This window comes from Petromyzon marinus, chromosome 60 (genome assembly GCF_048934315.1).
Source record: "Petromyzon marinus isolate PM22_M1 ecotype Great Lakes invasive population chromosome 60, UKy_Petmar_22M1.pri1.0, whole genome shotgun sequence".
Lineage (NCBI taxonomy): Eukaryota > Metazoa > Chordata > Hyperoartia > Petromyzontiformes > Petromyzontidae > Petromyzon > Petromyzon marinus.
The window spans coordinates 4579120-4598218 of record NC_133726.1 but is presented as its reverse complement, the minus strand read 5'-3'; the positions used below and the strand labels follow the sequence as shown (position 1 = coordinate 4598218).

Here is a 19099-nt window from a genome sequence, read left to right as displayed (position 1 = left end):
ACAGCAACAAACAAACAACAACAACAACAACCACAGCAACCAACAACAACACACCGGTGCCATCCTCGTACACGACCGTGACGGCCTTCCAGCCGTAGAAGGAGACGAGATCGAGGATGGCGCGGCTGATGGAGGCGAAGTCCGGGTAAAGGTTCACGTAGAAGACGTCGCGGCTGGCCGACGGTCCCTGGTGCTTCCACTGCGTCTGCACGTGCGGCACCTACACGGTGGGTTTGTACATTCCACGAGTTAGAGTTTTACTGCTGCCACCACTAACTACTACTACCACTAACTACTACTAACTACTACTAACTGCCACTAACTACTACCTGGTGCTTCCACTGCGTCTGCACGTGCGGCACCTACACGGCGGGGTTGTACATCCCACGAGTTAGGGTTTATACCGCTGCCACCACTAACTACCACTAACTACTACTAATTACTACTACCACTAACTACTACCTGGTGCTTCCACTGCGTCTGCACGTGCGGCACCTACACGGCGGGGTTGTACATCCCACGAGTTAGGGTTCTACCGCTGCCACCACTAATTACTACTACCACTAACTACTACCACTAACTACCACTAACTACTACCACTAACTACTACTACCACTAACTACTACCACTAACTACTACTACCACTACCTACTACTACTAGCAGTAACTACTACTAATAACTACTACTACCACTAACTACTACCACTAACTACCACTAACTACTACTACCACTAACTACTACCACTAACTACTACCACTAACTACCACTAACTACTACCTGGTGCTTCCACTGCGTCTCGTGCGGCACCTACATGGTGGGGTTGTACATCCCACGAGTTAGGGTTTCTACCGCTGCCACCACTAACTACTACCACTAACTACTACTACTAGCAGTAACTACTACTAATAACTACTACTACCACTAACTACTAACTACTACTACTACCACTAACTACTACTACTAACTACTACTACCACTATCTACTACTACCACTAACAACCACTAACTACTACTACTAACTACCACTAACTACTACTACCACTAACTACTACTAACTACTACTACCACTAACTACCACTAACTACTACTAACTACTAGCACTAACTACTACTACTAACTACTACTACCACTAACTACTACTACCACTAACTACTACTACCACTAACTACTACTAACTACTACTAACTACTACTACCATTAACTACCACTAACTACTACTACCACTAACTACTACTACCACTAACTACTTCTACCACTAACTACTACTACCACTAACTACTACTAACTACTACCACTAACTACTACTAACTGCTACCACCACTAACCACTACTACTACTAACTACTACTACCACTAACTACTACTACTAACTACTACCACCACTACTACTAACTCCTACCACAAACTACTACTAACTACTACTACCACCACTAACTACTACTACTAACTACTACTACCACTAACTACTACTACCACTAACAACCACTAACTACTACTACAAACTACCACTAACTACTACTACCACTAACTACTACTAACTACTACCACTAACTACCACTAACTACTACTAACTACTACCACTAACTACTACTAACTACTACTACCACTAACTACTACTACCACTAACTACTACTACTACCACTAACTACTACTAACTACTACCACCACTAACCACTACTACTACTAACTACTACCACCACTAACTACTACTAATAACTACTACCACCACTACTACTAACTCCTACCACAAACTACTACTAACTACTACCACTAACTACTACTAACTACTACCACTAACTACTACCACCACTAACTACTACTACCACTAACTACTACTAACTAATACTACTAACTACTACTACCACTAACTACTACTAACTAATACTACTAACTACTACTGCCAGTAACTACTACTAATAACTACTACTAACTATTACTACTAACTAATACTACTAACTACTACTGCCAGTAACTACTACCACTAACTACTACTACTACCACTAACTACTACCAATAACTACTACTTCCACTAACTACTACTAACTACTACTACCACTAACTACAACTCCTAACTACTACCACTAACTACTACTAACTACTACCACGAACTATTACTACTAACTACTACTACCACTAACTACTACTAACTACTACTACTAACTACTACTACCAGTAACTACTACTAATAACTACTACCACTAACTATTACTACTAACTACTACTACCAGTAACTACTACAAACTACAACTACCACTAACTACGACTAACTACTACTACCACTAACTACTACTACTAACACTAACTACCACTATTAACTACTACTACCGTTAACTCCTACTACTAACTACTACTACCACTAACTACTACTACCACTAACTACCACTACTAACTACTACTACCACTAACTACTACTAATAACTACTACTACCACTAACCACTACTACTAACTTCTACTACCACTAACTACTACTAACTACCACTAACTACTACTACCACTAACTACTACTACCACTAACTACTACTACTAACTACTACCACCACTACTACTAACTACTACCACTAACTACTAACTACTACCACTAACTACTACTACCACCACTAACTACTACTACCACCACTAACTACTACTACCACCACTAACTACTACTACCACCACTAACTACTACTACCACCACTAACTACTACTACCACTAACTACTACTACCACCACTAACTACTACTACTACCACTAACTACTACTAACTACTACCACTAACTACTACTACCACCACTAACTACCACACGAGGAAGCCACTGAAGCAATGCTTTTCGCGTTAGTCCATCTTCCCCCAGCACCGACAATTAATTCAACACACACACACACACAGACACACACAGACACCATCATTATTTTTTTAAATATTATTAATTTTTTTACCAGGTTAAGCCCCCTACTGAGCTACGTAGCTCTTATCCATAAGCGGCCTGGCTATCACAAATGAGAGCTCAACGAAGAGGAGCCAGAGAGAGAGAGAGAGGAGACAGAGAGACAGCAGCAGCAGCAGGCGTCGTGAGGGTCGGCATCGAACCCCCACGGTCCTCCTGCGTGGCCTTGCGAGGTGAGTCGACACCCCGCGGCACCGAGGGGCCGCAGTGGCACCCACCTCGAGCGCGTTGCAGATGGACTGCACGGAGCTCGCCGACGCCGAGTGGGAGGGCCCGAAGATAGCAGCGACGCCCAGCGAGAGCTGGTCGCAGGCTGGGGGTGGGTCAGGGAGGGGGTGGGGGGGGGCATGGGGGGGAGAGGGACATGGGGGGAGAGGGGGGGTGAGAGGGGACATGGGGGGGGGGAGAGGGGGGGGGGACATGGGGGGGGAGAGGGGGGGGGGAAGGGGACATGGGGGAGGGGTGAGAGGGGGCATGGGGGAGGGGTGAGAGGGGGCATGGGGGAGAGGGGACATGGGGGAGGGGGGAGAGGGGGCATGGGGGAGGGGGGAGAGGGAGGAGTGAGAGGGGACATGGGGGGGGGGGAGAGGGGGGGACATGGGGGGGGAGAGGGGGGGGGACATGGGGGGGGGAGAGGGGGGTTGAGAGGGGACGTGGGGGAGGGGTGAGAGGGGACATGGGGGAGTGGGGAGAGGGGACATGGGAGAGGGGGGAGTGAACTCGTGCGGGAACGGCAGCGGCGGTGTCTCTGCCGACGACCCCCAGGCAGGCTGATCGCCCCCTGCCGGTCACGTCACACACCTCGCCTTCTAACACTCACGCTCCGTCACGCGCATTCACTCACCCAGCACCTCACCCTCCATCTCACTCATTCACTCACCCAGCACCTCACCCTCCATCTATCTCACTCACTCACCCAGCACCTCACCCTCCATCTATCCCAAACACTCTAAACGCGTGGTGATTTTTGAATATAAATGCAGAGGGGAAAACCGGAGGACCCGGAGAAAAATCCACGCGACCATGGGGAGAGAGATACACGCAAATATACAGCAGGCAGCAGGTTCAGGATCGAATCCCACGACCTCCTCCTATATTTGAAACCCTACATCCCAGACGCACTTTGACTCGCTCAATCATTTATGCACGTACCTAGCATCTCACCCACAATCCCTCTCTCCATCGCACGCACTCAAACATTCACCCACCCGCTCATTCTCTCACCCGCTCACACACTCATTTACCCATCCACTCATTTACTCACCCACCCACTCACCCACTCACTCACTCACCCACTCACTCATCCACCCACTCACTCGCTCACACTTACCCACCCACCCACTCAGTCATCCACCCACTCAGTCATCCGCCCACTCAGTCACCCACCCACCCACTCACTCACACAGCCACTCACCCACTCACTCACTCACCCACTCAACCACTCACTCACACACTCACTCACCCACCCACCCACCCACTCACCCACGCACTCACCCACTCACCCAGCCACCCACTCACCCAGCCACCCACCCACTCACCCAGCCAGCCACCCACCCACTCACCCAGCCACCCACCCACCCATTCACCCAGCCACCCACCCACCCACTCACCCAGCCACACACCCACCCACTCACTCACTCACCCACTCACTCACTCACTCACCCACTGACTCACTCACTCACTCACCCACTCACTCACTCACCCACTCACTCACTCACCCACTCACTCACTCACTCACCCGCTCACTCACTCACCCACTCACTCACTCATCCACTCACTCACTCATCCGCTCACTCACCCACTCACCCAGCCACCCACCCACTCATCCACTCACTCACCCACCAACTCACCCACCCAACCACGTATCCACTCACTCACCCACACACTCAAACCGCATTGCGCAAGAGGCCCCTGTCTCCACGCCAAGTTCACCGTCCGCGTTCCACCGACGCAACTAATCCGGCAGTAATTAGCGCCACTCGGCGGGGCGTGTAATTATCTCTTAATTAAGACGCTTTCATCCCCCGATCTCCGAGCATTCGCGGTGCAATTCCTCGCAATTAGCGGCCGTTAATGACCCACAGTCATCATCCCAGCTTGCAGCGCGATGCGAGCCCACCCACAGCTTCCTCGTGAAGGAGGGGCGAGAGGACGGACCCGGTGGTGGGTGGGGAGGGGGGAGGGGTGAGAGGAGGGCGGGGGGAGGGGCGGGGGGAAGGGCGGGGTGGGGGTTGACGAGGGCGAGGAGGGGTTGACATCTGCAGATTGTAATCAGGATCCGATTACCCGATTCGTTAATTAATTACCGGGAGGTGCCTTGGTAAAGTCGCCCATTTGTTCCCCTGCTGGGGGGGGAGGGGTGGGGGTGGCATTTGAAGTGCAGAGCAAATTTACGTCAAATTTATAAATAAATTCTGTTTCATTAATTCCCCGAATTCATTTCCATTTGACAGTCGCTTTACATTTTTAGCTCGGAATTTTTTTTTAGTTTTCGGTCCGGACCATTGCTGGCTCCTACAGGAAGCCGGCTTGGAGTCGAGATCGCCGGCGTAAGGCACTACAACTAGCACACAGGGTATCATTATCATCATCATCACGATCCTTGGGTCAGAGAGCCCGTAGGTGTCCACTGCTGCACATTTCCTCATCAATTTCCACTTTTCTCTGTCTTGCAGTGCCAACATACTCAAGCGAGTGGCCACATCTTCTCTGGACACGAATCTCTTACGATGTCGTCCTCAAGCCATGCTCTCTTAAGCCTTCCTCTTTTTTTCCAGTTCCTTCCGCATTTTCCGATCAGCAACAATAACAACAACTACACGCACTTTTAATTTCCCAGTCGTCTAACAAAGAGTGCCAGTTTCCTTTCTCATCACTGCCTGCGTCGTCATCATCATCATCATTAGGTCGCCTACCGCTACGTGAAACTATTTTAGAGTCAGCATCGTCGGCGTAAGGCACTACAACTGGAAACAGTCTAATGCCTATCCGCTGACGATCCTGCATTCTAATCTATTCCGGCGCACGATGGCAATCTCTCTCCGTGTCTCTCAGCAGAGAGGCAGGGAGAGTGTTGTCCTGTTCCTCCTCTGTCGAAGTCGCGCAGACCACAGTGGTTTTAAATTTTGGCCCATAGACCCATAGACTATCAGTGCCCATAGACTAACATTGCCCATAGACTATCATTGCCCGTAGATTAACATTGCCCATAGACTATCATTGGCCATAGATTAACATTGCCCATAGACTATCATTGGCCATAGATTAACATTGCCCATAGATTAACATTGCCCATAGATTAACATTGCCCATAGATTAACTTTACCCACAGGTTAACATTGCCCATAGACTAACACTGCCCATAGATTAACACTGCCCATATATTAACATTGCCCATAGATTAACATTGCCCAGAGATTAACATTGCCCATAGACTAACATTGCACATAGATTAACATTGTCTATATATTAACATTGTCCATAGATTAACATTGCCCATAGATTAACATTGCCCATAGATTAACACTGCCCATAGATTAACACTGCCCATAGACTATCATTGCCCATAGATTAACATTGTCCATATATTAACATTGCCCATAGATTAACATTGTCCATATATTAACATTGCCCATAGACTGATACTGACCATAGATTAAAATTGCCCATAGACTATAATTGCCCATAGATTAACACTACCCTCAGGCTAACATTGCCCATAGACTAACACTGCCCATAGATTAACATTGCCCATAGACTAACATTGCCCATAGACTAACACTGCCCATAGATTAACACTGCCCATATATTAACATTGCCCATAGACTAACATTGCCCATAGATTAACATTGTCCATATATTAACATTGCCCATAGATTAACATTACCCACAGGCTAACATTGCCCATAGACTAACACTGCCCATAGATTAACATTGCCCATAGACTAACATTGCCCATAGACTAACACTGCCCATAGATTAACACTGCCCATATATCAACATTGCCCATAGATTAACACTGCCCATAGATTAACACTGCCCATAGATTAACACTGCCCATAGATTAACATTGCCCATAGACTAATATTGCCCATAGATTAACATTTTCCATATATTAACATTGCCCATATATTAACATTGCCCATAGATTAACATTAACCACAGGCTAACATTGCCCATAGACTAACACTGCCCATAGATTAACACTGCCCATATATTAACATTGCCGATAGATTAACACTGCCCATAGATTAACATTGCCCATAGACTAACATTGCCCATAGATTAACATTGTCCATAGATTAACATTGTCCATAGATTAACATTGCCAATAGACTAACACTGCCCGTAGATTAACATTGCCCATAGACTATCATTGCTCATAGATTAAAATTGCCCATAGACTATCATTGTCCATAGATTAACATTGCCCATAGACTAGCATTGCCCGTAGATTAGCATTGCCCATAGACTATCATTGCCCATAGATTAACATTGCCCATAGATTAACATTGTCCATAGATTAACATTGTCCATAGATTAACATTGTCCATAGATTAACATTGTCCATAGATTAACATTGTCCATAGATTAACATTGCCCATAGACTAACATTGCCCATAGATTAACATTATCCACAGGCTAACATTGCCCATAGACTAACACTGCCCATAGATTAACATTGCCCATATATCAACATTGCCCTTAGATTAACATTACCCACAGACTAACATTGCCCATAGACTAACACTGCCCATAGAATAGCATTGCCCATAGACTAACATTGCCCACATATTAACATTGTCCATAGATTAACATTACCCATAGACTAACATTACCCATATACGAACATTGCCCATACACTAGCATTGCCTATAGACTATCATTGCCCATAGATTAACATTGCCCATCGACTAACATTGCCCATATATTAACATTGTCCATAGATTAACATTACCCACAGACTAACATTGCCCATAGACTATTCTCATTCTAGGGTATGGTAATGTGGATTAGCAGCTAAAGATGCCAATGTCGTGGTCTCCTGCTGCTGGTAGCCACGACAAGAGAGCTTCAGCAGAGAGACAGACTTTTTTTTCTACTTTTAAACAACTTTTATTGCCGCCAGCAGCAAAAGGACTGGAGGCGATTTCGATATGAAATACACAAAGTCACCAGCAACACGAATGAAAATAAACGTTACAAATCCACCCGCTGTGGCGTTAAAAAGCACCGCGCATAACATGAAAGAAAAGTCACGTGGAGAGAGACAGAGAGAGACATACACAAAGAGCGAGAGAGACAGAGAGCCAGAGAACGATACAGAGAGAGAGACAGAGAGAGACAGAGAGAGAGACAGAGAGAGAGTGACACAGAGAGACAGAGAGAGAGACAGAAAGAGACAGAGAGAGAGACAAAGTGACACAGAGAGACAGAGAGATACAGAGAGAGACACAGAGACACAGAGAAAGACACGCAGAGAGACACAGAGAGTGACACAGAGAGAGAGAGACACAGAGAGAGACAGAGAGAGAGACACACAGATAGAGACACACAGAGAGACACAGAGAGTGACAGAGAGAGAGTTACAGAGAGAGAGACACAGAGAGAGACACACAGAGAAAGACACAGAGAGAGAGACACACAGAGAGTGACACAGAGAGAGATACAGAGAGAGAGACAGAGAGAGACACACAGAGAGAGACAGAGAGAGAGAGAGAGACACAGAGAGAGACACAGAGAGAGACAGAGAGAGAGTGACACAGAGAGACAGAAAGATACAGAGAGACAGAGAGAGTGACACAGAGAGACAGAAAGATACAGAGAGAGAGAGAGTTCCCGTCCAGTCGCTCTTCCTCCGCCGTTGAAGTTGCGCAGACCGCGGTGGATTCACTGTGCGGTCCGTAGTCTCTACGCATCTCTCTGGGTCTCTGTGTGTCTCTCTGCATCTCCACTTGGAAACAATATTCCGCACGTGTCGCGAAATCCACTTCCAAGAACACTCGTCCCCGCTTTTGAAGCAATTCGGTGATGCAGTGACGATTCACTGACATCGCTGAGCTCCGCTGATAAAAGCACGCATTTGTTTGCTGGGTCATGTAGTAGCCTGGTGTGCCCAGGCACCGCATACCCGAGGAACTTGTGTTTGGCCCGGATAGGGGAGGCTTAATGGGCATGGCAAGGTGAGATAAGATATGGGCTGAGAATTTAAGAGCTGAGTGGGCGATTTGCCGATGACCTGCACCGAGCGGCGTCAAGGAGGCGGCTCGTGGAGGACGCTGCTGCAGGGCAGTCGGAGGCAAAAGAAAGAGCTTTGAAGCTCATCGGATTCCTCCAGTTGCGTTAAAGATCATGATTCCGAGTCGCCCTCCAACAACAGCGGAGGGCAGAGGATCGAAGCTCGCAACAGCTACAGCGCATGCAGCGTGTTGGATGGTACAGTGGGCAGCACCAGTGGGTTAACATCTGCCAGACATCTCAGGAAGTCAACCATTTGTTGCTGATGGGTGCTCACGCACAGACACCAACACCACTACTCTACACATTCGTCAATAACACTGTGGCCTTCAAAGCGGGCAGCTCTTACTTTAGAGGCTACGTTTCATGCAAGCGGCCCCTTCTTCATAACTTGATAACAAGTGCAATAGAGGAGGACAATTTGGTCGAAACGTCTTCTACTGCTACACGGACCCGGAATGCTCCTTGCAGGGGGACGGCTCGATTCTCGGACACCGGCAAAGCGCCTTAACGCACTCACCCTACTCACCCCACTCACCCACCCTACTCACCCACCCGGCTCACCCTACCACTGGTAGAACCATCGACAGCATCACGGCAGCAGAGGCCGACGCTGAACAGCCGTCTCCACACCGCCAGAGACGGTGTGGAGCACGTTGTAAACACTCACGGGAACATCGAGAGACAGAGAGAGCCGGCGACACGATGGGATGCATGGAGACTCGCAGACATCCATAGCGACCCGTTAGAGATGCACAGCGGCACGTTCAAATGTGTGGAACCATAGAGTTGCATACCGACCCGGAGAGATGGATAGAGAGGGGGGAGGGGTTGGTGGGTGGGAGACAAAGACGGTCTGGGTAGCTAGGGGAGGTGAGGAGTGAGACAAAGACGGTCTGGGTTGCTAGGGGAGGTGAGGAGTGAGACAAAGACGGTCTGGGTAGGTAGGGAGGTGGGGAGTGAGACAAAGACGGTCTGGGTAGCTAGGGGAGGTGAGGAGTGAGACAAAGACGGTCTGAGTAGCTAGGGGAGGTGAGGAGTGAGACAAAGACGGTCTGGGTAGCTAGAGGAGGTGAGGAGTGAGACAAAGACGGTCTGGGTAGCTAGGAGAGGTGAGGAGTGAGACAAAGACGGTCTGGGTAGGTAGGGGGTGAGGAGTGAGACAAAGACGGTCTGGGTAGGTAGGGGAGGTGGGGAGTGAGACAAAGACGGTCTGGGTAGCTAGGGGAGGTGAGGAGTGAGACAAAGACGGTCTAGGTAGGTAGGGGAGGTGAGGAGTGAGACAAAGACGGTCTGGGTAGGTAGGGGAGGTGAGGAGTGAGACAAAGACGGTCTGGGTAGCTAGGGGAGGTGAGGGCACCTTTGCGCGAGGCCTCGAAGCTGTCGTAGATGTTGATGCGCTGGATGTCGTAGGTGAGCGTCGTGTTGGGCAGCAGCGTGCGGTTGCGGTTGATGGAGTTGACCGCGAATTTGAACGCCATCTCCTCCGCGCTCGCCGGACCTCCGTCCAGAGTCTCGAAAATGCCACCTGCCCCCCGAGAAACGCGGGGCAGTAGCAGCAACAGGTGGCAGCAGCAACAGGGGCAGCATGGCCAGCAGCAGCAGCAGCGGGGGCAGCAGCAGCAGCAACAGGGGCAATATGGGCAGCAGGACCAGGGACAGCCAGAGGTAGCAGCATCAGCACGGGCAGCAGGGGCAGCATGTGCAGAAGCAGCGGGGGCAGCAGGATTGATGCATCATTATTCTATGTCAGCAGCAGCAGCAGCATTGTCATGTTCCATCAAGCAGCATTGCCATCATATGCTTGGTTCTTTCGGTAAAGTCACGTAGAAGGGAAACAATGAAATAATAAAAATATAAAACAATAAAACTCTCACGACGTTTCGACTGCAACAATCATCATCAGGTGTGAACACCACAGCAAGAACATTTGAAAAAAGTGGCGTTTTTTTTTTACGTTAGCACCACGGAGAGCGATTTAGTAGTTATTCAGATGGACGAGTCCATCTATGTTCGGAAAAGAGGAGGGGGGAGACGAAAATAATGGATGCGGTCTGAAAGCCACCGTAAGTGTAAACAATCAATTGAGACCCGAAATGGTTGATCAAATCCTTCCAATGATTGCTAAGCCAGAATCCATCTTCTCGGTTGAAATTGTCTCTGTGCTTGTATATGTGGATAGTCTCACGAACGAATCCTTCATGGTAGCCAGGTGGCTTGCGAAGAACCTCTGTCTTGGAGAAGTCAATGTCATGTGAGCCTACTGAATTATAACAGTGATCTGCCACGGCCGAGGTGTTGGTCCTACCGTGTTTTAGGACTGCTTTGTGTTCACGAATGCGGTCCGAGACGTGTCGTTTGGTTTCTCCAATGTAACTACTACCACAGAGGCAACTTAGTTTGTAGCATTGCCATCGTCATGTGTGATGTCCTTCCACCGCACCTCCGATTAGCACGGTTGGCTACGTACGGTGCGAAATAAGTTCAAAAACTTACACGAGCAGCAGGATCATCATCATCAGCAGCATGATCATCATCAGCAGCATCGTCTTTCTGACCAGCAGTGTCATTATCAGTGGTGCTAACACAAACGGTCGTCATCAGGTGGTTATGGTCGAAACGTCGTGAGAATTTTTTTTATTGTTTTATATATATTTTATTATTTTATTGTTTCCCTTCAACGTGACTTTACCGAAAGAGCTAAGAATATGAATTACTGCAGTCAAGAAAGCTTTGCATCAAAAGCTGCAGCGATGTTATTATCGCGCCCAGGTTCGTGTTCGCTCCTTCTTCCCCGCTGCACCCCTCCACTGGAAACAACTTCCCCTGTACATTTGTCGAGGTGTTATGGGACGGGGACACGCGGTTGTAGGGCGGTGGCTACAACCACGTCCGCTACGGCCACCAGCCTGGGGGGCTGTGGGGGACGCTGTGATCCCTCCCAGCCACACCCCTCGCAGAGGGAATGTATAAAAGCTGGAACCCGGAGAGCTGAAATGAAGAGCCAGTTGAAGAAAGAAGACCCACTAGCTAGGCCCTGGAGCTCCCTTGATCCGCTGTCCTTTTTGAGGGCAGGGCAAGGCAAGCCAGGGGGTGCGACAGCGGAGCCGCGAGGGCCGATGTCCTTCTGAGGGCCGGACTCGTGGGGCTGGTGGTCGGGACCTGCGCCGAAGCTGTGCCAGGTCTGAGAGCTCGGGAGAGAGGGCCAGGAGTGAGGGAACCAGGCAGCTAGCGCGGGTAAAGCTTGGGGACCGTTCCCTCTGTAGGGTACGGGATGAAGAGGCCGTTATCTCTTCAAGTATTAAGATTCGATACTGTAACAGAAGTGTTTATAATGAATACGTGTCGCCTCTAAGAACAGTCTCCGACGTCGATAAGGCCACTACGCATTGATCAGCACTGCCCATAGACTCAGCACTGCCCATAGACTCAGCACTGCCCATAGACTCAGCACTGCCCATAGACTCAACACAGCCCATAGACTCAACACTGCCCAAAGACTAGGCACTGCCCATAGACTCAACAATGCCCATAGACTCAGCACTGCCCATAGACTCAACACTGCTCATAGACTCAGCACTGCCCATAGACTCAACACTGCCCATAGACTCAACACAGCCCATAGACTCAACACTGCTCATAGAATCAGCACTGCCCATAGACTCAACACTGCTCATAGAATCAGCACTGCCCATAGACTCAACACTGCCCATAGACTTAACACTGCCCATAGACTCAACACTGCCCCTAGACTCAGCACTGCCCATAGGCTCGACACTGCCCATAGACTCAGCACTGCCCATAGACTCAGCACTGCCCACAGACTCAGCACTGCCCATAGACTCAACACTGTCCACAGACTCAACACTGCCCATAGACTCAACACTGCCGATAGACTCAGCACTGCCCATAGACTCAGCACTGCCCATAGACTCAACACAACCCATAGACTCAGCACTGCCCATAGACTCAGCACTGCCCATAGACTCAACATTCCCCATAGACTCAGCACTGCCCATAGACTCAAAACAGCACGTACAGTAGATTCAACACTGCCCATAGATTCAACACGGCCCACAGAAGCAACAATGCCCATAGACTCAGCACTGCCCATAGACTCAACACTGCCCCATATAATCAACACTGCCCATAGACTCAAAACTGCCCATAGACTCAACACTGCCCATAGACTCAGCACTACCAATAGACTCAAAACTGCCCATAGACTCAACACTGCCCATATACTCAGCACTCCCCATAGACTCAACACTGCCCATAGATTCTACACTGCCCATAGACTCAACACTGCCCATAGACTCAACACTGCCCATAGACTCAACACTGCCCATAGACTCAACAGTGCCCCATAGAATCAACACTGTCCATAGACTCAGCACTCCCCATAGACTCAGCACTGCCCAAAGACTCAGCACTGCCCATAGACTCAACACTGCCCATAGACTCAGCACTGCCCATAGACTCAACACTGCCCATAGACTCAGCACTCCCCATAGACTCAGCACTGCCCAAAGACTCAGCACTGCCCATAGACTCAACACTGCTCATAGACTCAACACTGCCCATCGATTCAACATTGCCCATAGACTCAAAACAGCCCATAGCCTCAACACTGCACATACAGTAGCCTCAACACTGCCCATAGATTCAACACTCCGCATAGACTCAACACTGCCGATAGACTCAGCACTGCCCATAGACTCAACACTGCCCATAGACTCAAAACTGCACATAGACTCAACACTGCCCATAGACTCAAAACTGCACATAGACTCAACACTGCCAATCGACTCAGCACTCCCCATAGACTCTACACTGCCCATAGATTCACCACTGCCCATAGACTCAACGCTACCCCTAGACTCAGCACTGCCTATAGACCCAACACTGTCCATAGACTCAACACTGCCCATAGACTCAACACTGCCCATAGACTCAAAACTGCGCATAGACTCAACACTGTCCATAGACTCAAAACAGCCCATAACCTCAACACTGCCCCGTAGACTCAACATTGCCCATAGATTCAACACTGCCCATAGACTCAACAATGCCCATAGACTCAACACTGCTCATAGAATCAGCATTGCCCATAGACTCAACACTAGACTTAACACTGCCCATAGACTCAGCACTGCCCATAGACTCAGCACTGCCCACAGACTCAGCACTGCCCATAGACTCAACACTGCCCACAGACTCAACACTGCCCATAGACTCAACACTGCCGATAGACTCAGCACTGCCAATAGACTCAGCACTGCCCATAGACTCAACATTGCCCATAGACTCAGCACTGCCCGTAGACTCAAAACAGCACATACAGTAGATTCAACACTGCCCATAGATTCAACACGGCCCACAGACGCAACATTGCCCATAGACTCAGCACTGCCCATAGACTCAACACTGCCCATAGACTCAACACTGCCCACAGACTCAGCACTGCCCATAGACTCAGCACTGCCCATAGACTCAGCACTGCCCATAGACTCAACACAGCCCATAGACTCAACACTGCCCAAAGACTCGGCACTGCCCATAGACTCAACAATGCCCATAGACTCAGCACTGCCCATAGACTCAACACTGCCCATAGACTCAACACAGCCCATAGACTCAACACTGCTCATAGAATCAGCACTGCCCATAGACTCAACACTGCTCATAGAATCAGCACTGCCCATAGACTCAACACTGCCCATAGACTTAACACTGCCCATAGACTCAACACTGCCCATAGACTCAGCACTGCCCATAGACTCGACACTGCCCATCGACTCAGCACTGCCCATAGACTCAACACAGCCCATAGACTCAACACTGCCCAAAGACTCGGCACTGCCCATAGACTCAACAATGCCCATAGACTCAGCACTGCCCATAGACTCAACACTGCCCATAGACTCAACACAGCCCATAGACTCAACACTGCTCATAGAATCAGCACTGCCCATAGACTCAACACTGCTCATAGAATCAGCACTGCCCATAGACTCAACACTGCCCATAGACTTAACACTGCCCATAGACTCAACACTGCCCATAGACTCAGCACTGCCCATAGACTCGACACTGCCCATAGACTCAGCACTGCCCATAGACTCAGCACTGCCCACAGACTCAGCACTGCCCATAGACTCAACACTGTCCACAGACTCAACACTGCCCATAGACTCAACACTGCCGATAGACTCAGCACTGCCCATAGACTCAGCACTGCCCATAGACTCAACACAACCCATAGACTCAGCACTGCCCATAGACTCAGCACTGCCCATAGACTCAACATTGCCCATAGACTCAGCACTGCCCATAGACTCAAAACAGCACATACAGTAGATTCAACACTGCCCATAGATTCAACACGGCCCACAGAAGCAACAATGCCCATAGACTCAGCACTGCCCATAGACTCAACACTGCCCCATATAATCAACACTGCCCATAGACTCAAAACTGCCCATAGACTCAACACTGCCCATAGACTCAGCACTGCCAATAGACTCAAAACTGCCCATAGACTCAACACTGCCCATATACTCAGCACTCCCCATAGACTCAACACTGCCCATAGATTCTACACTGCCCATAGACTCAACACTGCCCATAGACTCAACACTGCCCATAGACTCAACACTGCCCATAGACTCAACAGTGCCCCATAGAATCAACACTGCCTATAGACTCAACACTGTCCATAGACTCAGCACTCCCCATAGACTCAGCACTGCCCAAAGACTCAGCACTGCCCATAGACTCAACACTGCCCATAGACTCAGCACTGCCCATAGACTCAACACTGCCCATAGACTCAGCACTCCCCATAGACTCAGCACTGCCCAAAGACTCAGCACTGCCCATAGACTCAACACTGCTCATAGACTCAACACTGCCCATCGATTCAACATTGCCCATAGACTCAAAACAGCCCATAGCCTCAACACTGCACATACAGTAGCCTCAACACTGCCCATAGATTCAACACTCCGCATAGACTCAACACTGCCGATAGACTCAACACTGCCCATAGACTCAACACTGCCCATAGACTCAAAACTGCACATAGACTCAACACTGCCCATAGACTCAAAACTGCACATAGACTCAACACTGCCAATCGACTCAGCACTCCCCATAGACTCAACACTGCCCATAGATTCACCACTGCCCATAGACTCAACGCTACCCCTAGACTCAGCACTGCCTATAGACTCAACACTGTCCATAGACTCAACACTGCCCATAGACTCAACACTGCGCATAGACTCAACACTGCCCATAGACTCAAAACTGCGCATAGACTCAACACTGTCCATAGACTCAAAACAGCCCATAACCTCAACACTGCCCCGTAGACTCAACATTGCCCATAGATTCAACACTGCCCATAGACTCAACAATGCCCATAGACTCAACACTGCTCATAGAATCAGCATTGCCCATAGACTCAACACTAGACTTAACACTGCCCATAGACTCAACACTGCCCATAGACTCAGCACTGCCCATAGACTCGACACTGCCCATAGACTCAGCACTGCCCATAGACTCAGCACTGCCCACAGACTCAGCACTGCCCATAGACTCAACACTGCCCACAGACTCAACACTGCCCATAGACTCAACACTGCCGATAGACTCAGCACTGCCCATAGACTCAGCACTGCCCATAGACTCAACATTGCCCATAGACTCAGCACTGCCCATAGACTCAAAACAGCACATACAGTAGATTCAACACTGCCCATAGATTCAACACGGCCCACAGACGCAACATTGCCCATAGACTCAGCACTGCCCATAGACTCAACACTGCCCATAGACTCAACACTGCCCATAGACTCAACACTGCCCATAAACTCAACACTGCCCATAGGTTACTCATTGGTTTTCTCGGTAAAGTCACGTATGTAGAAATACCATAAAATTGCATTAATATAAATCAATCACGACGTTTCGACCGCAACACAAGCGATCTTCATCAGGTGTAAAAAACAAATATGCGAGGGAGCATACAGGGCGATACCAACGCAACACATAGAGAGCGTTAAACTGCACGGAGGTAAATACAACAAGAAGATGAGAGATAGAGAATTCAACAAACCTAAGAAAAAATTACGTGATGCAAAACCAGTCAGGCCAACAACACAGTTAGACACTTGCCTGGCAGACCACGAATTTCAGAGGAGTGCTAAATTTCGTGTTCATCCTCTGGATGTAACATACCAGCATAGACAGAGTGAACAAATACGAGGTACAAGTCTGCAGAAATACATATACAGAGACACCAAGAGGCAAGGAGAGAAAAGACGGACAGATAAGCAAGGAAAAAGAAAGCTTTAATTATTTACTGCCCATAGACTCAACACTGCCCATAGACTCAACACTGCCCCATAGACTCAACACTGCCCATAGACTCAAAACTGCCCATAGACTCAACACTGCCCATAGACTCAACACTGCCCATAGACTCAACACTGCCCCATAGACTCAAAACAGCTAATAGATTCAGCACTGCCCATAGGCTCAACACTGCCCATAGACTCAACACTGCCCATAGACTCAACACTGCCCCATAGACTCAAAACTGCCCATAGACTCAAAACTGCCCATAGACTCAACACTGCCCATAGACTCAACACTGCCCCATAGACTCAAAACTGCCCATAGACTCAACACTGCCCATAGACTCATCACTGCCCATAGACTCAAAACAGCTAATAGACTCAGCACTGCCCATAGGCTCAACACTGCCCATAGACTCAACACTGCCCATAGACTCAGCACTGCCCATAGACTCAGCACTGCCCATAGATTCAACACTGCCCATAGACTCAACAATGCCCATAGACTCAACACTGCTCATATACTCAACACTGCCCATATACTCAACACTGCCCATAGACTCAACACTCCCCATAGACTCAACACTGCCCATAGACTGAAAACAGCCCATAGCCTCAACACTGTCCATAGACTCAACACCGCCCATAGACTCAACACTGCCCCATATAATCAACACTGCCTATAGACTCAAAACTGCCCATAGACTCAAAACTGCCAATAGACTCAACACTCCCCATATACTCAACACTGCCCACATACTCAACACTGCCCCATAGACTCAACACTGCCCATAGACTCAACACTACCCATAGACTCAACACGACCCATCGACTCAGCACTGCCCATAGACTCAGCACTGTCCATAGACTCAACACTGCCCATAGACTCAAAACTGCCCATAGACTCAGCACTGTCCATAGACTCAACACTGCCCACAGACTCAATAATGCCCATAGACTCAACACTGCCCAAAGACTCAACACTGCCCCGTATACTCAGCACTGCCCATAGACTAAACACTGCCCACAGACTCAACACTGCCCCATATAATCAACACTGCCCCATATAATCAACACTGCCTATAGACTCAACACTGCCCATTGACTTACCACTGCCCCTTGACTCAAAACTGCCCATAGACTCAACACTGCCCATAGACTCAACACTGCCCATAGACTCAATGCTGCCCACAGACTCAACACTGCCCCATAGACTCAACACTGCCTATTGACTCAACACTGCCAATAGACTCAACACTACCCATAGACTCAACACGACCCGTAGACTCAGCACTGCCCCATAGACTCAGCACTGCCCATAGACTCAACATTGCTCATATATATTCTTGGTTCTTTAGGTAAAGTCACGTAGAAGGGAAACAAAAAAATAATAAAAATATTAAACAATAAAATTCTCACGACGTTTTGACTGCAACACAAGCAATCACCATCAGGTGTGAAAACCACAACAGGAAAATTTGAAAAAAGTGGCGGTTATTTTTAACGTTAGCACCACGGAGAGCGATTTGACAGTTTGTTCAGATGGACGAGTCCATCTATGTTCGGAAAAG

At 48.7% G+C, this 19099-nt stretch overlaps 1 protein-coding gene across 3 annotated transcripts in view; it reads right to left on the bottom strand.

Annotated features, from left to right (window-relative positions):
• Nucleotides 1-19099, bottom strand: part of LOC116955637 (glutamate receptor ionotropic, kainate 2-like) — a 112853-nt gene that overhangs the window by 62507 nt on the left and 31247 nt on the right. For all 3 annotated transcript variants that reach the window (XM_076053278.1, XM_076053280.1, XM_076053279.1), the window contains exons 3-5: nt 10523-10690; nt 3144-3238; nt 55-220 (exon numbers count right to left, since the gene is read on the bottom strand). In XM_076053278.1, coding sequence (XP_075909393.1) covers nt 55-220; nt 3144-3238; nt 10523-10690 — 429 coding nt within the window. The remainder of the gene's footprint in view (nt 1-54; nt 221-3143; nt 3239-10522; nt 10691-19099) is intronic.